Source organism: Armigeres subalbatus, chromosome 1 (assembly GCF_024139115.2).
Source record: "Armigeres subalbatus isolate Guangzhou_Male chromosome 1, GZ_Asu_2, whole genome shotgun sequence".
NCBI classification, from domain to species: Eukaryota; Metazoa; Arthropoda; class Insecta; order Diptera; family Culicidae; genus Armigeres; species Armigeres subalbatus.
The window spans coordinates 76,444,955-76,470,426 of NC_085139.1; the positions used below are offsets into that span (position 1 = coordinate 76,444,955).

General features: G+C 43.4%; 1 protein-coding gene across 1 annotated transcript; it reads left to right on the top strand.

Annotated features, from left to right (window-relative positions):
• The first annotated feature begins 136 nt into the window (after window positions 1-136).
• Window positions 137-23,206, top strand: LOC134227363 (chorion peroxidase-like). The gene is made up of 5 exons (XM_062708780.1): window positions 137-495; window positions 1,696-2,140; window positions 21,005-22,078; window positions 22,143-22,763; window positions 23,017-23,206. The coding sequence occupies exons 1-5, from the start codon at window positions 318-320 to the stop codon at window positions 23,081-23,083; spliced, it is 2,385 nt and encodes a 794-aa protein (XP_062564764.1). The 5' UTR covers window positions 137-317; the 3' UTR covers window positions 23,084-23,206.
• The last annotated feature ends 2,266 nt before the right edge of the window (window positions 23,207-25,472 follow it).

Genomic DNA, 25,472 nt, shown 5'->3' on the forward strand with positions numbered 1-25,472 from the left:
TATAAAAGGTACTCGAAAAAACGGTTGAAAGCAATACATATTCATAATATTTGTTTTGATACTATTTGCCAGAAAATAAAAACAATTTAACCTTCATTTTTCTTCAATTGTCCTATTGTTCAGTGGATTCCATTTCATCCGCATGAGCAAAGCAAGGACGCGCCTAGCTCCTCCGATCGAGTGCATCAAATCCAGTCTGCTTCGCATCACGACGGACTCAGTATCCGTCCTCGAGTGCCAATTCAATTGATTTTTTTTCCCAAGCCCAGGCTTCTGTGTGTCTATATGTTTGGCCAATTTCGCTCTGCTTCTTGGAAATGAAACTATTCGACTGGAGTGGTGGAGTGCGCCACTTTGATGTGGCCCTCTTGGTGGCAGTGCTCATCCTCGAAATGATACCAACGACGACGACGATGACAACGGTCGAGGCAGCAGTAGCAGCATCAGTGATCCACGCCAGCAGCTGGCAGCAGACAAACAGTGCGCAGATTGATGGTAGGTTGCCGGTGGAATAATAGAAAGTCCTGGTAGTTAACGGTTGCGTTGGCGGAATCGCATCGCCGATGGATATGATGTACTCTGTCGTGAGTACGAGTTTTTCGAAAGCAGTATTTCAATTACATATCATGAACCAAATGGAACCTGCGAAGGTTATATTTATATCGTGGAAAATAAACTTCTCGTTCCCATACGCATTGTGTTGAGGTTATGGTGATGAACTTCAGGCAAAGTAACAGCGTCAGTAGATTTCTATTGTTTCAGACTGTAGGGACGAAGTTTCCATTATGTATTTCCTTTTTGTATTATGACTAATTTACGTCAGCAAAATACGCGTATTATACTGATTGATTATATTATTATTGAATCCGATTGGATGGCTTTGAGACAAACGATCATATTTCTGTTAGGACAGGGTTTGCAAGAAAAGTTGTATGATAACACTGTCGATTTTTGCCGCCAATTGGATTGAGATAAGCCTGTCGCTTTCAAGAGCTGTGAATTAATTGCCCTTGTATAATACTGAAAATAATGTTGAACATTATGTGGGATGTCTTGCGGTTTTCGGTACCACATTTCACATTTTCCAGCCTTCAAATGAGTATTACGCGAAATATGTTGCATTTCTTTAATATTCCAATTCAAAAAAAAATATTTAAGAAAAGTTGTCAGTCAGTAAACAGATGCGTCTGTGTCTCAAAGACATTATCAACCCTTTAGTATGTCCTATAGGGCCCTATAGTCACGGAGCTCGAAGAAAGCTGCAAGGCCTTAAATGAATGGTTTGAACGTGTATTGTACACACCCAACCGGCGGTTGTTAGATTTTCAAACAATTCTGTATAAGAATCTACCTAAACCTGTATAAGAACTAGGCATATGCGAAATTGTTAGATTCTTAAACAAGTATTGTATTGTTATACAAATTTTGGTAGATTCTTATACAGAATTATTATTCTATAAATCTAACAACCGCCGGTTGGGTGCATAGTTTCGATTTTGTGAGATCGCGTAATCGTTTTTTCCTAAGTCAAGATATTTTTTTTTTGCGGATGCATAATATGGAGCATTCACAAACCCTGTTTCCATCGTTGCGTAAACATCACACCAGGAATAATTTTTTTCCACCCATTTCGCCCAACCCCAAGTCGAACCTAATTTTCCTTACTTTTGCTCATTTTTTCGACCATCTCCATAGAACCCACCTGCCCTACCGGATCCACTTGCGTACGTCCGTTACGATGCGATGCCCTGATGCAGCTGTATTGGTCCAACCTGACATTGGCCATGGAAATGGGAATCCGTTCCGACATCGACTCGCTATTCCATCGTCCTGCCACCGAAGACGCCGCATTTCAGCGCTGCTGGATTTTCACCGAATCAAGTGAACGGACAGACCACCATGAAGGGGTCTGCTGCCAGCTGGAGGAATCTCGCGGTGGCTACATTTCCCAACTCGATGAAGTGGGAAATAATGCGTTACTTTTCGACCCGGATGATGACGTGGAGAAGGAGAACGAGGAGGCTCGGACGATGGAAGACACTGCTGAAGAGGAACAGCAGCTCAGCAACGACATCGATCAGGACTGGCGGCAAAGCAATTACCGAAAGAGCGTGATTTCGGATTACGAGCAGTTAATCGGGTAATTATATACAGCAACGTGCATTGAATGGCTTTCGGTTTCGGTTGTAATTTTGTTTATAAGTTAACCATCCGTATTGTGGGTGGGATATCGATATCGATAATTTTATTACAGGAATCGTGGTTCGAGGCAAATGTTTTCACGGATTATTTTTAATTGGACTTGGCTTACGATTAATGTCTGGGAGCGATCAAAGACATTACACAATCGAAAATAGATGTTCAAGTAGGTAGGGCAACAGTGTTTTGCCCATAGATTGAAACAACATTCTCAAAACATTTTCAATTGCCTGATTTTATTGGTAGGATATAAAGTCCAATAGTGGACCCCCATACTTCTATAGCGGACCCTTAAGCCATGTTAGCATAACAGCAGAAATAGCAGCACAGATTTCACGTTAGAGTTGAAAATTCGTATTTTGGTGCGTTCACTTATCTGCCTATTTTTCCAGATATTTCTTAAACTCGCAAAGGCAGCCCCTGCTTTCTTGATCCGTGCGCCTATGTCGATCTTGATACCGCCGTCTGACGCCATTTGGTTACGAAGATATTGGAAGCTTTCAACATTCTCCACTGGTTGCCCGGCTACTGTGAAACTGGAAAGAGTCACCGTGTTTACATCCAACGATTTGGTTTTGTTTACGTTGATGACTAAACCTGCCGAGGAGGAGCGCTCGGCAAGGTCGTTGAGCTTACTCTGCATATCATAGCGCCGTTACGCGAGGAGTGCAACGTCATCAGCCAATTCGAAGTCGTTTAGGTGTTCCATGGTTATAGGCTGCCATAACAGCCCGCGGTTTGATTCACGGTCAATCGCATCTACCAGAATCTCATCGATTACGATGAGGAACAGTAACGGTGATAGAATACATCCTTGCCTCACACCAGCTACGACCCGGATAGGGTCGGACAGGACCCCATTGTGCAGCACTCTACACGAAAAGGCCTCGTACTGTGCCTCGATGAGGCCGATGATTTTCTCAGGAACCCCCTTGCGTCTTGGGGCGCCCCACATATTCTCGTGATTCAGACGGTCGAAAGCTTTTTCGTAGTCAATGAATACCAAGTAAAGGGACTCTTGGAATTCGTTGACCTGCTCCAGAATGATGCGGAGCGTGACAATATGGTCCCTGGGGCTTTATTCGATTTCATGCTTTGGATGGCTGTTTGAATCTCTAGCAGTGATGGAGCTTCGGTATTTACGCGTGTTATATGTACATCAGATCCTAGGCAGATCATGCTGAGGTGGTGATGGCCTGGCTTGCACTTGAAAAAGTTGTTCGAAGTGCTCGAACCAGCGTTTCAGCTGGTCAGTTGGGTCGGTCAATGACTGATCATTCGCGTCTTTCACAGGCATCGTTGCATTCATCTTCGCCCCGCTTAAGCGTCGTGAGATATCGTAGGGGAGGCGAATGTCCCCGGTTGCGGCGGCTCTCTCTCCTTCGTCGGCCAGAGAGTCTGCCCACGCTCGCTTGTCCCGTCAACATGAACGTTTTACTTCCTTCTCAAGAGCCGCGTATCGTTGACGGGCTAAAACTTTGGCTCCTCTGGTTTTCGATCGCTCTATCGCGGCTTTGGCTTCTCTTCACTCCTCTATCTTCCTACAGGTCTCATCGGTGATCCATTGTTTTCTCTGGGTGCGCAGTTCGCCCAGATTGTTCTCGCTGGTGGCGATGAAGGCATTCTTGATGGCGGTCCATTGGTCTTCCACGCTGCCACCTTCCGGAATATCTACAGCACGCGTCTTCAGTTCTTCAACGAAGGACCGTTTCACCGTGGCATCTTCCAGTCGGCGTGTGTTGAATCGTCGTCCAACTCTTTCCTCCTGCCGACGAATCCGCGCAATGCGCAGGCGTATTTCGCCGATGAGGAGGTGATGATCAGACGCGATATCGGCACTACGTTTATTCCGTACATCAAGAAGGCTCCATTTCCATTTTCGGCTGATGAAGATGTGGTCGATTTGATTTTCTGTAAAGCCGTCACGGGAGACCTACGTGACCTTGTGAACCGGTCGATGAGGTAAGAGTGATCCCCCGATCACCATGTCGTTATTACCACAAAATTCTGCGAATAGCTCTCCGTTTTCGCTCATTTCTCCGAGACCATGGCGTCCCATAATGCGCTCATGGTTCGAGTTATCGGATCCGATCTTCGCATTGAAGTTGCCCAAACAGATCTTGATATCACCCTTCGGAATTCTATCCACGACGGCATTGAGTTGACTGTAGAAGTTCTCTTTGTCTTGCAGATCGGCAGCATCGGTTGGCGCATAACATTAGATTATAGTAAGGTTTCGGACCCGTGCACAATAGGACAGCCCCATATAAAGGTGTGGCCAAAACTACCAAAAGGCAGATTTTCGATTTGGGCGAGTAAAATGTGATGAATACACGGCTTATAGCCTATATTTCTATAATCAGGACGGTTTTTATTTTTTAGATTTTTTAGGGAGGGGTGGGGAGCGTTCAAACGAGCCCCTCCTAGAAATGATATTTTTACGTTTCTTGGGAAAACGGACAGCTTTGCCATGTTTTCGTCTCAAAAGTAACATATTTATATATCGTTACAAAGCTCTTAAACAGATCTATGCAATAGACTTGATAATGTAATAATAGCTCCGTCCAGAATTTAGTTTTTTACTAGTTTTGTAAAAGCATATTTTACGCAATATTTAACGAACAAAACAGTTTGGTACCCCGCAATACTCCGCAGTAAAACATCATGCACTACACTATTGAACTCATACGTTTTGAGGACCATGAATAAAATTCTGCCCAAATTCACAATTTTGTAAGATAAAAGGATAAAAGTTCCGATAGTCGTGGGTGTTCCTATAGTTGCGGTAGTGTTGTTTTTACACAATCTACGTATTTAACGCAGCAACCCATATAGTCTTATCAATTTGTTGACCTGTCATTACACGAAATACATGAAAACAGGTTGAGAATTGCATCTAAATTGGTAAAATACCTTTTCCTTTTCTCTGTTTTGCACCAATAGTTGCGGTAGTGTTCCCATAGTTGCGAGTCCCATATGAAAACAATGGGATTCGCAACTATAGGAACACGAATTAAAAAATACCGCAGCTATTGGAACACTGTACCAATAATTGGAGGTACCATTTTAGGTAACAATGATGGATGCTGCTGCAATCAGGTTCCCTTTCGGAACAAATAGAATTAATAATCTTCCATGTGCACCCTTGAGGTAAGTGAAATGAAGTATAGGCTTGGTGTGAACCAACAAATAGTGGTGGAACGTGCTTAGTTCCTCCACTATTGGGTCTTTTACCCTACATGAATTTTAAAAAATGCCCATTTTTGCCTTTCTCGTGTACTAAGTATACGTAAAAGCTACATGATCGCTCTAAAAGCATTTTAAAAAACCCAAACACTCATAGTTAGACTTAGTTCGAAGAATTGAGGTGATGTCTGTGTGTACGTGTGTGTGAATGTCTGTATGTGTGTAAGCAATAATGGTCTTAACTCGTTTTAAGCACTTACTCTAAACCGATTTACTCGCAACAAGTTTCATTCGTCAGAGAACGTTGCTTCATTGTTTATTATTAAAAATATGCTGGATCGGACTATGAGCTCAAAAGTTATGGCCAAAATACATTTTCTTGTAATGTACGAGAAAGACAATATTACCGCTAGGGGGATTGATCAGGTGTTTTGGTAACTTCTTATTTTTCAATTTTAATCTAGGTTACTCAATGATGCCACATTAAATGAATTTGGAGACGAACACAATTCACATAACATTTTAAGGGGGAGGGTTATGCATGAGCGTTGCGCATAATTCAAGAAACAATCATCTATCATATAAAAAGCATTACGCAGTGAGAAGGGAAGTTGTTCAAAATTTACAATTTTGACATTACTACATTATAGGAGCGAATTATAGATTTAACCATAACGTGTCATAAAGTGTTGATGAGTAGTGTGTTGAATAACTCCTTGCCACAATACCTTTTTATAATTATGAAAGAAATCTTAATGAAATATTAAATAAATGAAAGTTCGTTTCGTTGATGTCACAATATGACGCTAATTAAATCTGTTCTGCCCTTCTTTTTTGGTTTAATAAGCGAATTTTCAACATCAGAAGCTGATAGTGCTTTTTGATCATTTTAGGAAATCTGTGTTGCGTCCATTTGTCTGTGACACGAATATACAGTTTATATGACCATTAGTATTTTATCCAGCATCAAACAGGCTTATTGCTAGCCAAAAAGTGACCAAATTCCGTTGTTTTTGTAGAATATGACAAAACTCAATACTATGCCAGAAATTGGCCCCATACCCCATTAAGGGCTCAGAAAAAATATCTCGCTTAACTTTTCAAAAGGACCTAAGTAACATTTGTTTCATGAATTAATTTGAGTACTACAATCAAAAGCTTTCATGTTGTTCTGTTGATTGCGCTATTCAAATTGATTCATGAAAAAAATGTTACTTAGGTCCTTTTGAAAAGTTAAGCGAGATATTTTTCTTTTCTGTCTGTTTTTATGATGAATACCACTGTTTATCGCAGGATTCATAATTTTGGCCAAATATACCTCCTTTTTTCCTATTGTGCCGTGTTCTAAATCTGGCAGAGACTTGAAAAGCAACCAAATCGATCTGAATTGTGCTGCAAAAGAAATGTTTTCTGATACAAACTGGTTTCTAAACCTTTTTTCCTTTCCTTTTTTCCTAAAAAACAAATTCTAACTAAAGCGGACACAAAAGAGTTTTCCGATGATCCTTATGAAATCGCCAAAAAATTAAATGGAGCGAGATCTTTTGAGGATTATAAAAAATATTTCTTTAATGCAATCTCTGTTGTGAGTGCGAAGGTGGCCTAAGTTTTGTCCTAACACGTTCAATGGAATGCGTTGTTGATTTTTCTGTCATTGTAACAAAGATTCTTACGTTTTATAATTTTATATCTTCCTGTGCCAGAATTATATAGCGAGAGCAAAAAGCTCCATAGGAATTTGATCAACTGTTTTGCGGCATACCTTGAGATTAACTCGAAGATTTTCGAAAGAATGGTCGTTCGAAATTTCATTGACCGGATTTGTGTACATGTGCTCATTTTGATGTAGTTGCTTCAGTCTTTTTTGAAGCGGATGGTAGTTTAATAGAACAGAAATATTTATATCTTAATACAATTATTTTTTTATGTTTCTGCGACCAGGATACTAGTCAAACAAATGCAGAACAAATTTATTATTTTAAGCTAGCAACTGAATTAGAAGCGGCATTGATTTTAGCTTAAAAATCGAGAAAATGTTCCCGGGGGTCCAACTTACATATTTCGATGCTTTGCTGAACAAATGGTCATAGATGTGATAACGCAACAAAAAATATGTTTATAGAGATTCATAATCAAAATTAAGAAATATATAGGAAATATGTAAATGAAATAAAAACTGTCTAAGTTGGAATTACTTTTCAAAATTTTCTGGGGGGGGCACAAGTAGGTCTGGAGGGGGCCAGGTCCCCCCCGGCCCCCCTCATTTGCGCCAATGCAAGTAGTCGACTTTGTTGTCCACGCACCTTTAGAACCGGCCCTAGTCGACTCGGTGGTATTTTCGCCGGAACTGCTGATGCCGATTGACTGAGGAGCCAACTTCCGCCACCACCGGATAGTGACCCGAACTGAGCTCCTGGTAGACGACCGGTTGCGAGACGTGGTCGTTCATGTTGGTTATGTATAGGTCGATGGTTGCGTGGACACCGGACCGACTCAGCCGAGTGGGGGGAATCCGGGCTCAAGATCTAGTGGCCTTCCTCCATGTCGTTGCTCCAGATGGTGCCGTTTCGATTGCCGCAACTGTTGCCCTTGATGTTTGACATTCAGGTCGCCGGCAATGATATACTAGTCTTGCCTCCGCGTAAGCTTGACGATGTCCCTCCGAAGGGCAGCCGATGATCCATCGCCGGTTTTGGCTTGCGTTGGACAGTACGCCGCGATGAGCGTGATTGTGCCGACGGAAGTGGTCACTTCGACACCGATGTCCTCGATCATACTCAGCTGGAAGCTTGGCAGCAGGCGACAGTTGATGTTACATATATCGAAGTGCGATGGCCGCACCACCTACCCAAGACGGCCGGTCGAGTCACACGATGTGGAAGTTCGGCATGTGGACGCTCACCTCCGGTTTAAGGTGCGTTTCAGTGATGAACGCCACGTCGATCTCCTTCTCCTCGGAGAAACCTCCCAGATCGATGCTTTTGCTCTTGAGCGAGCAAGCGTTCCAGTTGACCAGGCCCACCCTAGCAGCCATTTTCAATAATGAACATGCCAAGAGTAAAGACCTGGTCGAAACGAGTTTTGCAGCCGTGCAGCCGAGTGGCGAGCTGTGCAAAGATCGGCATCAGCTGCTCCGGACTGTAGAGCAGAGCAGATTCTTTCGCGGGTCAGTTTGATTCTCCGGCTGCCGACGGAATCGAGGAGGAGGAAGCGAGGGCCATTCCCTAGAGGATGGAGTTGGTGGTGCTGGGGCTTGATTCGATGCTGCTGCTGCGGCCAGTCGCTTGCGGCTGCAACGGTGGAAGTACTGGTACCGCTCGTCGGGGAGCCGTGATAGCAGGAAGGTTCACCTCGTCGATCACTGGAACACGGTTCCTCTTCGGTAATGTGACCATACGTCCCGCGTTTCGCGGGACAGTCCCGCATTTTCACTATTTGTCCCACGCTGAAAAGCGTCCCGCGAAACGTCCCGCATTCAACTTATTTCTAGATAATGTCTCGCGAAATACAGAAAAAATAGAATACATTATTAGCTAATACTTAGTATTTTAAACGAAATTATTAGATTTTGAAAAAAATATAATTTTGACTAAGACTAACGTTTTGTAAGGCAATCATATGGATCATAGAAATCAAGATTAAAATGTTTTCCAACGACTCAGTCAGACTAAATTATTTCTATAGTTTGTTTTACCCAAGCCTTATACCCTGGGAATCTTGAAAGCAGATTTTGCTTCCATGTATTTCCTGCTGCGTAATTGCTTGGATTTCGACACGGAACGTCAAAAATTCCACTCCATTTAAATGCCATGCGGACCAAAATCTTACGGAAAATCTACCCCAGTTGGAAGACGACCTTTACTGTGCTGATATTGGATATCGATAGCAGTGTTGGGAAAAAACTCAAATTCTTAAATCTTTTCCAAAATTAAAATCAAGCTAGAGTCAAACACCACCCGAGTCACGGCACAGAGAATCGTTCAAGATTCGACTCGCGGTTTGAATCATTGCGTGATTTCTGTTATTCTCCGTCGAATTAATTAAATCAATGGAAAATAAATCTAAAGGTAACATAAAATACGCCTGAAACTTGATTATGCATATGTACAACATGTGATAGATTTAGTTCGGAAAAGGTATTGGAGGGTAACCGCCCCTTCGGTGGGGTTTGATCCCACGACCCCAGTTCGCATGACAGGTGCTTTCCCTACTAAGCTACGAAGGACCTCCGTCGTCCACCGCAGCTTAGCGGGTACTGATGAAACCAAATTCCCAGCACCAGGTACCAGCCGATCTCTCGCAATACATTTTCAGAACTAACTCTCTCAAATGTATTTTTGTACACAATGTCAACCGCCCGAAGGGGCGGTTACCCTCCAATACCTTTTCCGAACTAAATCTATCACATGTTGTACATATGCATAATCAAGTTTCAGACATAGTAATTAATTTCCACTCCGGGTGGCTTAATACCCGGCATATAGGCAATTAACTTTGAATGTACTGATAAAATACGCTTTTATTGGGATTTGGTGCTTTTGAAGCGAAATTTATGTTGGCAAATAAACGGAACGATGTGATTCTGCATGCAAAACTCGAGCACGATGCTCTTCCTACATAATCGCAAGCGATCTGAAATGGGACGGAAGTTTTGATTTTCTGAGCAGATATATATTTAGTACATATCACCTGTTTGGAAATAAATTGAACCGTAGACCATTTTCCTGACGGTGGAAGCTTAAGTCAGAATAGACTTTTAGAAAAATGTGTTCTAATTAATTCATAATCACAGTATCTACTTTTGATAGGTATTTTAGAAAAAGTTATTTAGGTTATTCGGAAATCAATTTTCGAGGTTCGATACCTATCATTGCTTCTATCGTTACATACAAGCATAAATTCTATATACACGACGATCAACAGCTGAAAGTCATTCAACTGCAATGCTTTTCAACTGCAATTCGATAGTTGCAACAGTTTTGCAGATATTGGACAGGGAATGGCAGCTACATTGAGCTGCATAATTCAACGTTTGAAGAAAGCTTTGACTTCTAAAATGAGTTGCCGTTAATCGAAAAGTAAGCAAACTAAGCATTGGTAACAAATTAAAAATTGAAAGATTTGATTGAAGGGTTATTACTAAAACATAATAAACTATGAACTGTTTTTGTCCCGCGCTCACACAAAATGTATCTGGTCACATTACTCTTCGGATAGGCTTTGGTGGATGCTTTCCTTCGGATTTCCAGAAACTCGCGCGTTTCGGACAGCCTTTCGTAGTAGCCCGATGTTTTTGCCACAGTTGGCGCAATTTGGATCGACCACCTCCATATTGTCGCACTCATCCATCGTGTGCAGTTCACTACACTTGTAGCAGCGCGCGGCCATGTGGCAATTCCGGGTGCCATGCCCGAAATTGTAACATTTGGTGCACTGTGTCACGTCACGGTGCACGGACCAGTATCGCTCCCAGCCGATGACGGTGTAATTAATCACTCCGACCAAATTCAGATCCTTGAAGGTGATGGACCCATGCTCCAGGTGGACCAGATAAATTTGTTATCATGTCTTGTTATGATTTGGAACCGATTTTGCCTCTATTTCACTCATTCAAAGTAGGCATTATCTTTTCCCTTTGATTTATACCGAGAAGACGCGTTCTTCTAAAGAAGCCATTATAAACTCATTTCGCTTTATACCGGGCAGACGCATCCGTTTAAAGTAGGCATTATATTTTTCCTTTGCTCTATACCAGGCAGACAGATGCTTTAAGGGCACTCCTCACGGAATCCAAATTTCAAAGTACTCGCATTTTCAAGGGCACACCACTCGATACAGAAGTAACGCACAACTGTCATTTCTATTTTTTCACGCATGCTGCGACGTAGTTGCTTCCGTATCGTATGATGTGCCCTTGAAAACGCGAGTACTTTGAAAATTGGATTCCTTGAGGAGTGTCCCTAATTCATAAAAGGAACTACCTTCTTTTCTCTTCTTTATACCGAGCAAACGTGCCCATTTCAAGAACTGGACTGCCATTGTTCCACCACTTTGCGGTATAACGACCGGTTCCGATCATTCAAAGAAAGCATTGCCTTCTTTCATTGCTTTGCATCACAATCCTAAAGAATTTAGCCCGGATTGCATGTTATTAAGCAGAAATCGGTAAATATTTCAATGATAATTATTCTAACTGAATTACGCCAAATGGTATTCCGCGAAATGCCTTTCGAAAAAACGAGCAATGGGTAATGTTTTCAACATAACCGCGAGTAGACGTAGGACTTGTATGTATAAACGTAACGTATTTACATTTAACTTCTAACTTTTGGATCTATGGAGTTTGATTATAGGTATTGATATTGGAAACGACAACTTCCATGGTGTGTAGAATTATTAGTAATTTGTTTATTCAAAACCTCTGGAAATAAAACTAATAATTAAATAATTAGAATTGCTTTGTTTCTAACTATTAAGCCCTTATTTACTCAAGCAAATGTAGGGTATTTATATTTTTTTATTAATGATAGTATTTGAAGTTTCAAAATTCTATTTATAAAATTTTCAGACTTGGGCAAAATGTGCTATTCTAGGGGAACTGTCCCGTTTTCCAAACAAAGAAATATAGCACCAATTTCGTTGCTTCTTTTTGCTAACATGCGTGCTTACTCCTGAAAAAAATCACAACAATAAGAAACAAGTCAAGGAAATTATTCAATGTTTTGATTCCAAACTCTACGTCAAGTTTAATAATACAATTTCTCAGAAAATGCAAAACAAAGGATAAGAAATTATTTTTTGCGGACTGTTTTTAAAACATTTACATGTAATACAGCGAAATTTTCTAATCTAAATGGATATTAACTGATTGCTGATTGTGCATCTTTAATTTCTAATGCAATCTGCAAATAAATGAAAGTAATTATTTTAATCAAATTTTTATTTCCATCAGTGTAGTTGATTTTTTTTTGCTATGGAATCAGAACTGTTATAGTATAACCATGTGTACGTAACCTATGTACGTGTCGTTTAGTACCAAGTACAACTTAACATATGGTCAGTCATTCATATGACATGACTCATACCCATCCAGATCATGTGGATTATGAAACCAATCACCTGGATGAGCAGACCAAATCTCTCTAATTTTATTTTTCTTCATCCACCACCGCTGCCCTCGCTGCCTCAGCCATCGTCGGCCTCTAGCCGTGAACTCCGAGCGATACGATGGGCGATTGCATCCATCGCAACCGACACCACTGCATCCGACCATCATCAAGCACATAATGACAAAAAATGCGCCCACTTCTTTCATGCATATTCGCAGACCCACCGGCAGTTCTACCGCTGGTGACTGCATGCTGTCGCTGTGTAGGTAAACACAGCGAACGAACGAACGAAACGAAAAAATGCGCGAGCAAAAAGCACGTCAGTACGCGCTGCTGTCACAAATTGTAATGACTCGCACACGGCAGACACTGCTTCTTTTATACACAAAGAAAATATTCCGATAGACCCGAAGGCCCGTGACATACCGTATTCTGATGTCCGTGTTAGGAATGCACGGGTTTGGTTACATATGAAATTTTTACTGGATTTGACAAGAATTGAAATTTTCAATAGCTAATCGTTAATAATCTTAAGTTTCAATGAAATAGGCAAATTGCTGGAGAGTGTCCGAGTCGATTGATATATTAATCTTAAAAATCCATCGAAAGATAAAGACGCTAGTAACGTTCAAAATCTTCCCTTCCAGCGTAACGCTCTCGATTTCCAAAAATCTAAATGACACCCAGTATAGTAAAGAAAGACGTAAGTCCTACGTCAAAACCTGCGAGATGTTTTTCGGCTGCAACCATCCTCTTAATACGGTAAAGCCTCAAACGCAATTCAGCGGAACGGCGACGGAAATGGAAAATATGACAGAAAATACATCGCCGTTTCGCTGTATTGCGTAGTTATCAGATACTCCTACACACTTAAAATTCTAAGTTTACCGATTGCCGAGAATCCAACAGCCGAGATATTGGTAATAATTTCGACGAATTTCGGTAAAAATCGTTACCGAAATCTCGGCAAAAAATCAACTTTGCCTTTCGGTAAAGCAATTACCGAATTTCAGTAAAAAATATTACCCAGATCTCGGCTGTTGGAATCTCGGCAAAAATAATTTAAGTGTGTACAAACTAGACGCTATTTTGAATAAAGCTGTTATCAATCCAGCCTGAACGCGTCGTTCATATCGTCCCGAAGTACCCGACTCTACACTGTTCAGCCGGTCAATCTCCTCCTGGATTCCCTGGAGGGGAAGGACCGTTTGGTCGAATACCGTTCGGCCAAATGCCGTTTGGCCGAATGTTGTTTGGCCGAATATATCATTTGACCGAACAGACCATTAAGCCAAAATGGTCATATGGCCGAATAGGACATTTGGCCAAATGTGTCATTTGGCCGAATATGTCATTTGGCCAAATATGTCACTTGGCCGAATAGTACATTTGGCCGAACAGGATATTTGGCCGAATAAGTGACATTTGAAAAGTTAGAAATGAGACGATTCAAAGTGCGCCAACTGTGGCGAAAAACATCGGGCCACTGCGAAAGGCTGTCCGAAACGCGCGGAGTTCCTGGAAACCCGAAGGAAAGCATCCAGCAAAGTCGATCCGAAGAGGAACCGTGTTCCAATGATCGACGAGGTGAACCTTCCTGCTATCACGGCTCTCCGACGAGCGGTACCAGCACTTCCACCGTTGCAGCCGCACAAGCGACTGGCCGCAGCAGCCCATCGATTCAAGCCCCAGCACCACCAGCTCCATCCTCCAGGGAATGGCCCCCGCTTCCTCCTCCTCGATTCCGTCGGCAGCCAGAAAACCAAACTGACCCGCCGGAAGAATCTGCTCCGCACAACACTCCGGAGCAACTGATGCCGATCTTTGCACAGCTCGCCACTCGGCTGCGCGGCTGCAAAACTCGTTTCGACCAGGTCTTTACTCTTGGCATGTTCATTATTGAAAATGGCTGCTAGGGTGGGCCTGATCAACTGGAACGCTTGCTCGCTCAAAAGCAAAAGCATCGAACTGGGAGATTTCTTCGACGAGAAGGAGATCGACGTGGCGTTCATCACTGAAACGCACCTTAAACCGGAGGTGAGCGTCCACATGCCGAACTTCCACATCGTGTGACACGACCGGCCGTCTTGGGTAGGCGGTGTGGCCATCGCACTTCGATATATGTAACATCAACTGTCGCCTGCTGCCAAGCTGTCAGCTGAGCATGATCGAGGTCATCGGTGTCGAAATGACCACTTCCGTCGGCACAATCACGCTCATCGCGGCGTACTGTCCAACGCAAGCCAAAACCGGCGATGGATCATCGGCTGCTCTTCGGAGGGACAACGTCAAGCTTACGCGGAGGCAAGGCTAGTATATCATTGCCGGCGACCTGAATGCCAAACATCAAGCCTGGGACAACAGTCGCGGCAATCGAAACGGCACCATCTGGAGCAACGACATGGAGGAAGGCCACTACACGATCTTGAACCTGGATTGCTCCACTCGGCTGAGTCGGTCCGGTGTCCACGTAACCATCGACCTATACATAACCAACATAAACGACCACGTCTCGCAACCGGTCGTCTACCAGGATCTCAGTTCGGATCACTATCCGGTGGTAGCGGAAGTTGGCTCCTCGGTCAATCTGCATCAGCAGTTCCGGCGAAACTACCACCGAGTCGCTGGGGCCGGTTCCAAAGGTGCGTGGAAAACACCGTCGACTACGATGTGCGGCCGGTAACGCCTGAAGCAATCGATCGGCAGCTGCGTTCCTGAGAGCAACATGTACCGCCGACTAGGCAGGTAAGCAACTCCCTAATCATCGATACACTCACCAAAGATATGATTCGATTGCAGAATGTCTCTCGCTGGCAGTTCCAGCGTACTGGACTGCCTGAGCCTAAGGTACGCTGCAATCGAATCACAAAAATTATCAAGGCCAGAATGGTGGACCTCAAAAATAACGATTTCTCGAATAAGATCCGCACATTTGGCCGAATAAGTGACATTTGTGAGTTGTAGTAGTAGTAGTGAAAAGTGAGTAGTGTGAGTCAGAATTGGGAAGTCTCATTACACACTTCTCACTTCTCATTTCTCACAGTGAGAAGTGAGAAGTGAGAATTAATTAATGAGAAGTGAGACGTTTTACTTTTCACACCTCATTTCTCACTTTTCAAATGACCTATTCGGCCAAATGACATGTTCGATCAAATAACCTATTCAGCCACATGATTTGTTTGGCCATATAACCTATTCGGCAAATTGTCCCATTGGCCAAATATCCTAGTCGGCCAAATGTCCTATTCGGCCATATGTCTTTTTCGGCCAAATGTCTTTTTCTGGCAAATGTCCTATTCGGACTTATTCGGCCGGTTGACCCGTTCCGCCACATAACTTTCGGTCAGATGGGTTTCGGCCTAATGGTTTGTTCGACCTAGTGGTATTCGGCCAAATGTCTTTCGGCCAAATGTCTTTCGGCCGAATAACCCTTGGAGAAGGGCCGTTTGGTCGAATACCGTTCGGCCGAATGTCATTAGGATGAAGGCCACCAGGATGGCCGAAAGCTATTTTGCCGAACAGACCATTAAGCCGAAAGTCATTTAGCTGAAAGGGTCATATGGCCGAATATGTCATTTGGTCGAATAGGACATTTGGCCGAAAAGCACATTATGCAAAATAACACATTTGGCCGAATAGGTCATTTGGCGGAAAAGGTCATTTAGCCGAATAGGACATTTGACCGAATAGGACATTTGTCCGAATAGGACATTTGGCCGGAAAGGCCATTTGAAAAGTTGTGGTGAAAAATAAAACACTCCTCACTACTTATTTCCCACTTCTCACAGTAAAAAGTGAGTAGTGCGAAGTGAGAAGTGAAACGTATCACTACTCACTTCTCACTTTGAAATAAGTAGTGAGAAGTAATACGTTTCACCGATTGTACGACAATTCCCCGAAAACCAATTCCCCGAATGCAATTTCCCCGAATGTAATTTCCCCGAATGTAACAATTCCCCGAATGCAATTTCCCCGAATGTAACAATTCCCCGAATGTAACATTTCCCCGAATGGAACAATTCCCCGAAAAAAGTACCTCTTGCAAACACATCTTCGCCATCGACTGTATGCATCCAAAAAGAGCAGGGTTAAAAGATACGTTCAAGAGTGTCTTATTGGACATCATCAGCCCAGTATCCTTTAGTAGTCCTATTAGAGGTTCTTGATCCTCCAAGATCTCTAAGTGATTTCCAAGGAAGCTCAAATAACTGATTTTTTTTAAATAGAATGGCAAGCAGCAATTTGATTGAAAGTGTTTTGGTAAATATTTTTTCTATCTTCGAAATCAAACTTACGTCCTGTAGATATACTATCTCAAGAAATATAAGGCAATGGTGGATGCGAATCCTTTGAAACAAAAATAATGCGTTTGCCCAGAAAGAGGAAATGGTGAATGTGATTCCTTCTTTAAAAATTTTTCCCCAGATAATCAGTGTTATTATTCTTTCTTTAATAATATATTTACCCGAAATAAGATAATGGGGGTTGTGATCCTTTCTTTAAAATAAGACATTTTCACGAAGTAAAGCAATGGTAGATGTGGTCCCTTCTTCAGAAATAGACGTAAGCTCGAAACAATGCAAAGATTAATGAGTTGAGAATGAGAATGAGAATTTTGATGTAGGGTGAATTTGGCCCGAACAAGAAAAATATATATAAAATACCGTCTTAAGCAATATGTATTGAATGCATAAAAATTTACCGAAACAACATATTGCGGAATTCATTTTCTCGGACTATTCGGAACTATTCAATACTATTATTAGGCGGTATTAAACTTTCGCAGTATGACATTTGATGGATTGTACTTTTGGCGGAATGCCGTTTTTTTTTCAGAATGTTCTATTAAACAAATTGGCATTTTATTAGAAATGTGTGGTGTAGCATAGTAGCAGTTTTGAAACATAAAATTGCTCTTTATCAATCCTTTATTATATCTGGCAAGCGCGCTCCTTTACTGATATCTCCTCCATTCGCATTACACCGGGTAGACGCGATAATTTAAAGACGACATTGTCTCATTCTTTCACTTTATCCCAGTCAAACGATAACGACAAACGTTCAAATAAAGAAGGGACTAACTATCCTGTTTGCCTTATACCGGGCAAACGTATTCATATGAGGAAGGCATTATCACTTCCCTTCCCCTAATACCAGGCAACGCTATCATCTAAAGAATTCAATATCTCCTCCCTTCATCTTATACCGGGCAGACCCGTCCATTTTAAGAAGACATCATCTTTTCCCTTTGCTTATAAACGGGCAGATACGTTCATTATACCGAACAAACATATACATCTAAAGAAAGCAATATCTCCTCTCTTTGCTTTGGGCTGTTTTTCAACATAGCTAGTACAATGGATACACTGTGCTCAAGGAGCCGAAAATGCTTCCCACCCGGAAGCATCCTAGGCCGAGCCGTGAATCGAACTCGCAACCTCCGGATCGACAATCTTACGTCTTTGTTTGCATGGCTATCTTGATACCCATCGCTTTGTTCCGCCTCATAAAGAAGAGAGAAGCATTCGGGGAACTGTTTCATTCGGGGAAATGTTCCATTCGGGGAAATGTTACATTCGGGGAATTGTTATTCGGGGAAATTGCATTCGGTGAAATTGCATTCGGGGAATTGGTTTCCGGGGAATTGTCGTACAATCCGTTTCACCTCATTTCTCACTTTTCCTATTCGGCCAAATGACATGTTCAATCAAATGGGCTATACGGCCAAATGATCTGTTTGGCCATGTTACCTATTCGACTAAATGTCCATTTCGGCCAAATGTCCTGTTCGACCAAATGTACTATTCGGCCAAATGACTTATTCGGCCGGATGTCCTGTTCGGAGATTCGGCCAGAAGGTTTGTTCGCCCTAGTGGCATTCGGCCGAGTGGCTTTCGGCCAAACAACTCTTTCCACTTATAATACTTTCGTGTGTTATTAGCGCGATACAGTTGTATTATCGCTCCACGGTCTCGATCTTCCTGCTGGCGTCTTTCGGAGTTTTGTCTGTACTGCGCCCGTTTCTGAATTTGCTTCTTTCTTAATCCATTACCCTAGCAGCCCAATTTAGACAGATTTGATTACAGTAACTCATATATGACTGAATTATGTTATACAGAAGTAATTAAAACTTGTTTACAACATGTATTCTGCTCGGGTAATGCCCTGGACCAATTTTATATTTTGAAAACCATGTATCTCGGAGGATTTTAGAGATTTTTGCTTGGAATTTCCACTGCACGGAGAACAGTTATACTTTTATGTACAAGCAAACCCTCCTCTCCGCACCCTCCCCCTTTTTATGGTTGAGAAAACTAGGTGGTCCAGGGCTATTCAATATAATTCAATTGTATAAGACTGGTGCAAATCAATTTAATAAAAATAAGTTGAGATTTCCTTCCTGACGATTTAACCCGCGACCGGGGTAACCGATTTGTTTTTTTCCCTAATCGATTCGTTTTGGGATCCACAAGGTTTGTATATACAAAAGTTGGAGAATTTAACGGGGAAATGTAAAAAAATCATTAGAATACAATGTTGGGTCAGCTGTTCAGAAAAACAAAAAAATGCAAGAAAATTGATCTAGAGTGCGGTGCTGCAAATAGTTCATTGTGACATTTGCAACACCCGAGCAACGCTAGGTTTCTCTCGCCAGTAATGTAATAAGAACTATTATAAGGCCTATCGTAAGGCCTCCCATACATCTGGAAAATTGCGATGAAATTGCTCTAAATAAATGAAAATTTTATGTGCATGATACATGAACTTATAGCAATCCAACATATCCATATAGATCCCTAGATCTCTTATGAATGCTTCACCATTCAAATAAGTCCAACGCAGATATTCTAGGTTCTCCAAATTGTCCGGGAGACCAGTTGCTTTACCAGGTTAACTACGGCTGGTATCAAGCTGATATCAACCCAGCGTGTCCATATTAGTCCCTAGAGCCCTTGCGAATGCTTCATTATTCTAATAAGTCCAACACAGATGTTCCAGGTGCCTCAAATCGACCAGGGGGTTGTCTAATCAGATGATGGGATGATCCTCTACAGTTCCCGCATAGGCCATCGTTGGTTTTGCAACGCACTTATGATCCTTTCAGTAGATGAAGAACTGCATCAAAGACGGATAGTATGGACGGGTTGGGCCCCTCAAGAAACCAGAGTGGATATATTCCGGTCTTGAGGTCCCTTCAACCGTCAGGATCCACAGGGAAGTATTGCAATATCGTTTGCAAAATTTCAAACAGCAGGTGGTTCCGAACTTTTATGGCATACGTCCTGCATCTACCTTCCGGAAAAATAGAATATCGGTATTAACTATTCAAGAATTGCTTGGCCGACTAATCGAAAAGGAGGATTTCGTCGATTTCCTGAAGCAGAAAACCCCCTTTCTTCTCCCAAGGGAAGCCCCCAGACCTTGCTGACATTCCTTATACCTATACTTAACCCTTAAGAATAAGGGTGTAAAAATATCGTACAACAAATAGTGGTGTGGGATAGGGTAGGGGACAAATTGAAAGAGGCAGGGGGAGCTTTCGTGGGTGAGGGATAAAGTTGCCATTCCGCCATCCGCCGAATGACTAGCAGAGCGTTAACAAATTTCCTCGATTTGCTTTGAAAACGCCAATAAGCCGAAAAAGCCTAACTTCGGTTCGGTGTCGTATCTCAGATGTAAATACACCCGATTATTTTTTTACACGGGGGATGCGTTCCGTGTAAAAAAAGTTTTCAGTTCAAAATCTGAAAATCCGTGTAAAAAAAGTTTCATGATTTCTCGACGAATCATGCAAAATGGAACAACTTTGCAAAAATTTTGTATGGGATTTTTTTTACACGGCCGTGTGTACGTCTTCTAGACCTTTTCCGAAGGGTAGGTCTTACTTAGGTGGACCGATTTTAGGAGGTGGGGGAAAGGAAATTCGAAGGAAATTTGTGGAGAGACTCCCAGACTGCAATTAGAATTCATCTCAAATGGATTTAAATTAAATTGAGATTAAGTTTAAATTTGATTGGAGTTTAGGGTGATTGGCATTGTATTGATGTTGGACTGGATTCGGGTCGGATTGGATTTAAATTGAATGCGAATTATGTTTTGATTGCATTTTGCAATGGACGCTCATAACCGTTACATGGGCATCGAGTCTCATTCAGCATACCTCACTTACACTCTCACCCCTAGAGATTCATCAAGATCGCCACCCTGGGGCTGCTTGCTTAAGCCTTGATTTTAGCCTCGATAAACTTCATTTCTTTGATGAGACTTTGTCACCACGAAACTGACATGAGACTTCGTCTGCCTCTGCTGCGATATCCAGCCGTATTTCAACCCAGCGTTTGCTTGTAGAATTCGACTCCATTTCGTTTCGGTATACTGACGGAACTTTTTATATAATTTTGACAAATGAAATTAAATAAAAAGTTAAGCGTTATTTTAGAACTGGTTTATGGAAATTATCGTTCTGATCTTCATGTATGGAATGTATCCTCTTCAAATTTTACTTCCAGCTATGCACCATACAAGCAACCTCAAACCCGGTCCAAGCGTTGCCTCGTTGGGCCAGAATGTGCAGTCAAGGACCACCGCTACCGTCGATTCAATGGCCGTTGCAACAACATTCACCCTGGCAGGTCTCTTTGGGGCTCAGCTGGCTACCCCATGGAACGAATCCTTCCCCCAGCATATGGCAACGGAATTTCTTCCTCCCGAACGTTGTCGTCTGACGGTCGATTCCTGCCAAGCTCACGAGTCGTGTCGGATACCATGTTCGGAGATCTCCACATCCCACACCGTAAGCATAACGTACTGATGATGCAGTTGGGACAGTTCTTGGTGCACGATATCAGCCGGAACAAAGCTGCCATGACCAACTCCAGGTGCTGTTTGCCCGATAACAGTCACCGAGATCCCCATCCCCACAAGGCATGCTCACCGATTCGGGTGTCTGCTAAGGATTCTTTCTATTCGCAATTTAACGTCAAATGCATGCATTTCGTGCGAACGGCTATGGCACCCCTCGATCAGTGCCACGTTGGACACGGTAGACAAATATCCGAAGTAACACACTTCATCGACGGATCAATGATCTACGGTAGCTCGAAGCAAGAGGCAGATCAACTACGTGCTCATCAAGGTGGGCGGCTGAAGTCTCTCGTACATAAACACGCCCATAACGAACTTCCCCCACTGGACGAACCTTTAATGTGTACCTCGGCTGCAAAAGCTTGTTTCAAAGCAGGTGACACGAGAATCAATCAAGTGTTGACGCTGGTTGCCCTCCATACATTATTCCTGCGGGAACACAATCGGATCGCTCGAAAGATGGAGAAAATCAATCCACACTGGTCCGATGACATTCTTTTCCACGAAACGCGACGTATCGTAGCAGCTGAATTTCAACACATTATCTACAACGAATATCTGCCGAAAGTGGTGGGGCCAGATTTCATAGAGATGTACGATCTGCACACTTCCAAGGGATTCAGCAAATTCTACAATTCGAAGAAGAACCCTGCTCTGACAAGTGAATTCGCAACCGCTGCGTTCCGTTTCGGACACTCTACTGTACCCGGTCAACTCGAGTAAATGCTTTCGCATATGTAACCCACCTTCTAAACCCATTTAACCTATTTCCGATTCCTGTAGATTACCAAAAGCAGTCATCAATATCCACGAGACGTTCTTCAACCCATCGGCGATCACCGAACCGAAGTTTTTCGATGAACTATTCCACGGAATCATGCAACAGCCGATGCAGAAAGTAGACGACATGTTCACGCATAGTTTGACGAGGCTCCTCAACCCGGAAGAAGGGCATCCCTATGGAATGGATTTGGCCGCAATCAACATCCAGCGAGCCAAGGATCACGCTGTCCGGCCATACAACCATTACCTCCAGCTAAACAAACGGAAAGTTAAACGCACTTTCGAGGAGTTCGGTCCGGTGCATGGCCCCAAGCTGGCCAAACTCTACGCCAGTCCGGACGACGTCGACCTGTATGTGGGCGGGATTCTGGAGAAACCGGTCAAGGGTGGTGTGGTGGGACAGACGTTTGCCGAAATTATAAGCGATCAGTTCGTGCGCTTGAAGGAAGGCGATCGTTACTTTTACAGCAACAGTCGCAAGAGCAATCCGGGTCACTTTACGAAGCCGCAGCTGCAGGAGCTGCAGAAGATGACCATGGCTGGGATTATCTGCGCCAACGTTAACGATAAGAACAGCTTTGAAGTGGCACCGGAGGCGCTCAATCTGCCGCACGCTAGCAAGTATGGGAACAACTATTTCTTATGGCCCGTTTACATATTCGCTAGTTCTAGAAGACAATGCACTATCCGACAATACTAGCGCGAAATTAGCATAATGTAAACACAATTAGCCGATGACAATTCCTGTTTACATTGTGCTAACATCGCGCTAGTATTGTCGGCTAGTGCATTGTCCGCTAGAACTAGCGTATATGTAAACGGACCATTAGGCATTGGGCTATGGATGTGATTAATTGACTTTATTTCATTACAGGAATCCACTTGTTTCGTGTCGGTCAGATAAGATTCCTAAATTGAACTTGAAGTGGTGGAAAGATTGAAGAGGTTTTCACTCGATGGGCTATTTAAAGTGTTGTTATATTGTTGAAATATATGTATTCGTATTTGTGCATGTTATGTGAAATGTGTAATAAAAGCAGATCATGCTTTTTTATTAGTTTCAATTTTTGTAGTTGCTTGATGTTTTTAGTAGAGAAACATTCCTCTTTTAATCTGTACGAACATTAGATCTGTTAATATTTTTTTGAACTACATCTGCGATTCTGCTGGTCAGCCCCTTCCGTATTATGTATTATGTATTTACAAGTTTTGATAAGAGAACTAAATTGTTTTGGCAATTTTTTCTTCATTTTCTTTGGAAGATATAATTGATTAAAATTAAAATTAAATAATATTAAAGGTTAAATTTATATCTGTGATAAGAAATCGGATCGTTCTTCTTTTTGGAAATCCGATTGAATGTAGGGAAAGGCTCGGCACTTCCTCTCATAGGTCCTCTTCGTGTTACCCCTTCCAAAGCGATGTTGAATAGCAGACACGATAGACCATCACCTTGCCGTAACCCTCTGCGGGTTTCGAAGGGACTCGAGAATGCCCCTGAAACTCGAACTACGCACATCACCCGATCCATCGTCGCTTTGATCAACCGTGTCAGTTTATCCGGAAATCCGTGTTCGTGCATTAGCTGCCATAGCTGGTCTCGATCGGTTGTATCATATGCGGCTTTGAAGTCGATGAATAGATGATGTGTGGGCACGTTGTATTCGCGGCATTTCTGCAGTACTTGGCGAATGGCGAACACCTGGACCCGCCTGATACTGCTCACGAACTCCCTTGCAATTGGTGCTAGTCGACGGCATAAAATTTGGGAGAGTACCTTGTAGGCGGCGTTCAACAATGTGATTGCGCGGTAGTTGCTACAATCCCGCTACAAATCACATCCACACATCCAGACATAGAACAGGGAAATAGAGGGGGATGACGCCTCCTGGACCCTGGTCAAGAACAAGAGGAAACCGAAGACGTCAAGGGCCGAAAAGAAGGCCCAGGCAAATGAGGGTAGCAAGAAGTCTAGGGTAGGCGCCAATCGCTCCAGGGACGATGCCCTAGCCATCAAGACGGACGAGGCTATGTACTCGGACGTCTTGAAGGCGATGAGGAGTGACGTCAAGCTCGGTGAACTCGGCCCCGACGTACGTCGAGTAAGACGTACCCGGATAGGCGAGATGATCCTCGAGCTAAAGCGGGGCGTCTCGCAAAAGGGCGCCGCCTACAAGAAGTTGGCGGAGGAAGTCCTAGGCGAGGCGGTCAAGGTGAGGGCACTCACGACGGAGGTGAATCTAAGGGTTAAAGACCTGGACGAGATCACCGAAGTCGAAGAGCTCGTCACGGCACTGCGGCGACAGTGTGAAGTGGAGACGCCCACCGCAGCCGTTCGGCTACGGAAAGGTCCGGCAGGGACGCAGGTAGCATTGGTTCGGCTATCTGCAGCGGACGCCTCCAAGGTAGTCAAGTTAGGGAGCGTCAAGGTGGGGTGGTCGGTATGCCCTGTGGGCATATATGAGCAACCCGAAGTTTGCTTCAAGTGCCTGGAACCGGGGCACAAGCAATGGGACTGCAAAGGCGCTGACAGAAGCAAGCTCTGTCGACGCTGCAGATTGGAGGGACATAAGGCACAATGCTGCACGAATTCTTCCAACTGTTTGATCTGTTCCAGCAAGGCTGCGAACAGCAAGCACCCCATGGAGGGTTCGAAGTGCCCGGCGTTTAAGCGTGCTGCAAAATCACAGTGCAGGTAACGCAGCTAAACCTAAACCACTGTGATGCAGCCCAGCAACTGCTGTGTCAGTCAGTTGCTGAATGGGGGACGGATATCGCCATCACAGCAGATCCTTACCGGGTACCCGCCAGGAACGGTAATTGGGTTACCGATGGGTCTAAAATGGCGGCGATATGGACAAGGGGGAAATACCCAGTCCAAGAGTTGGTATCTTCGACACACGAGGGCTTCGTCATTGCCAAAATCAACGGGGTCTTCTTCTGCAGCTGCTATGCGCCTCCTCGATGGTCGATCGAGCAGCTCGGTCGAATGCTGGATTGTTTGACGGCTAACTTGATGAGGCGTAGGCCGGTGGTGATAGCGGGGGACTTCAACGCTTGGGCCGTGGAATGGGGAAGCTGATCCACGAATCAACGGGAGCAGATCCTACTGGAATCACTGGCCATGTTGGATGTGGACTTGGCTAATGTCGGTACCAAAAGTACCTACGGCTGGAACGGGGCCGAGTCGATTATCGACGTTACGTTCTGGAGCCCTGGCCAAACGAGAATTTCGAACTGGAGGGTAGATGATGGCTACACTCACAGCGACCACCTAGCGGTTCGCTACAGTATCGACTATACGACCAGCATTCAGCGGAGGCCTAGCCC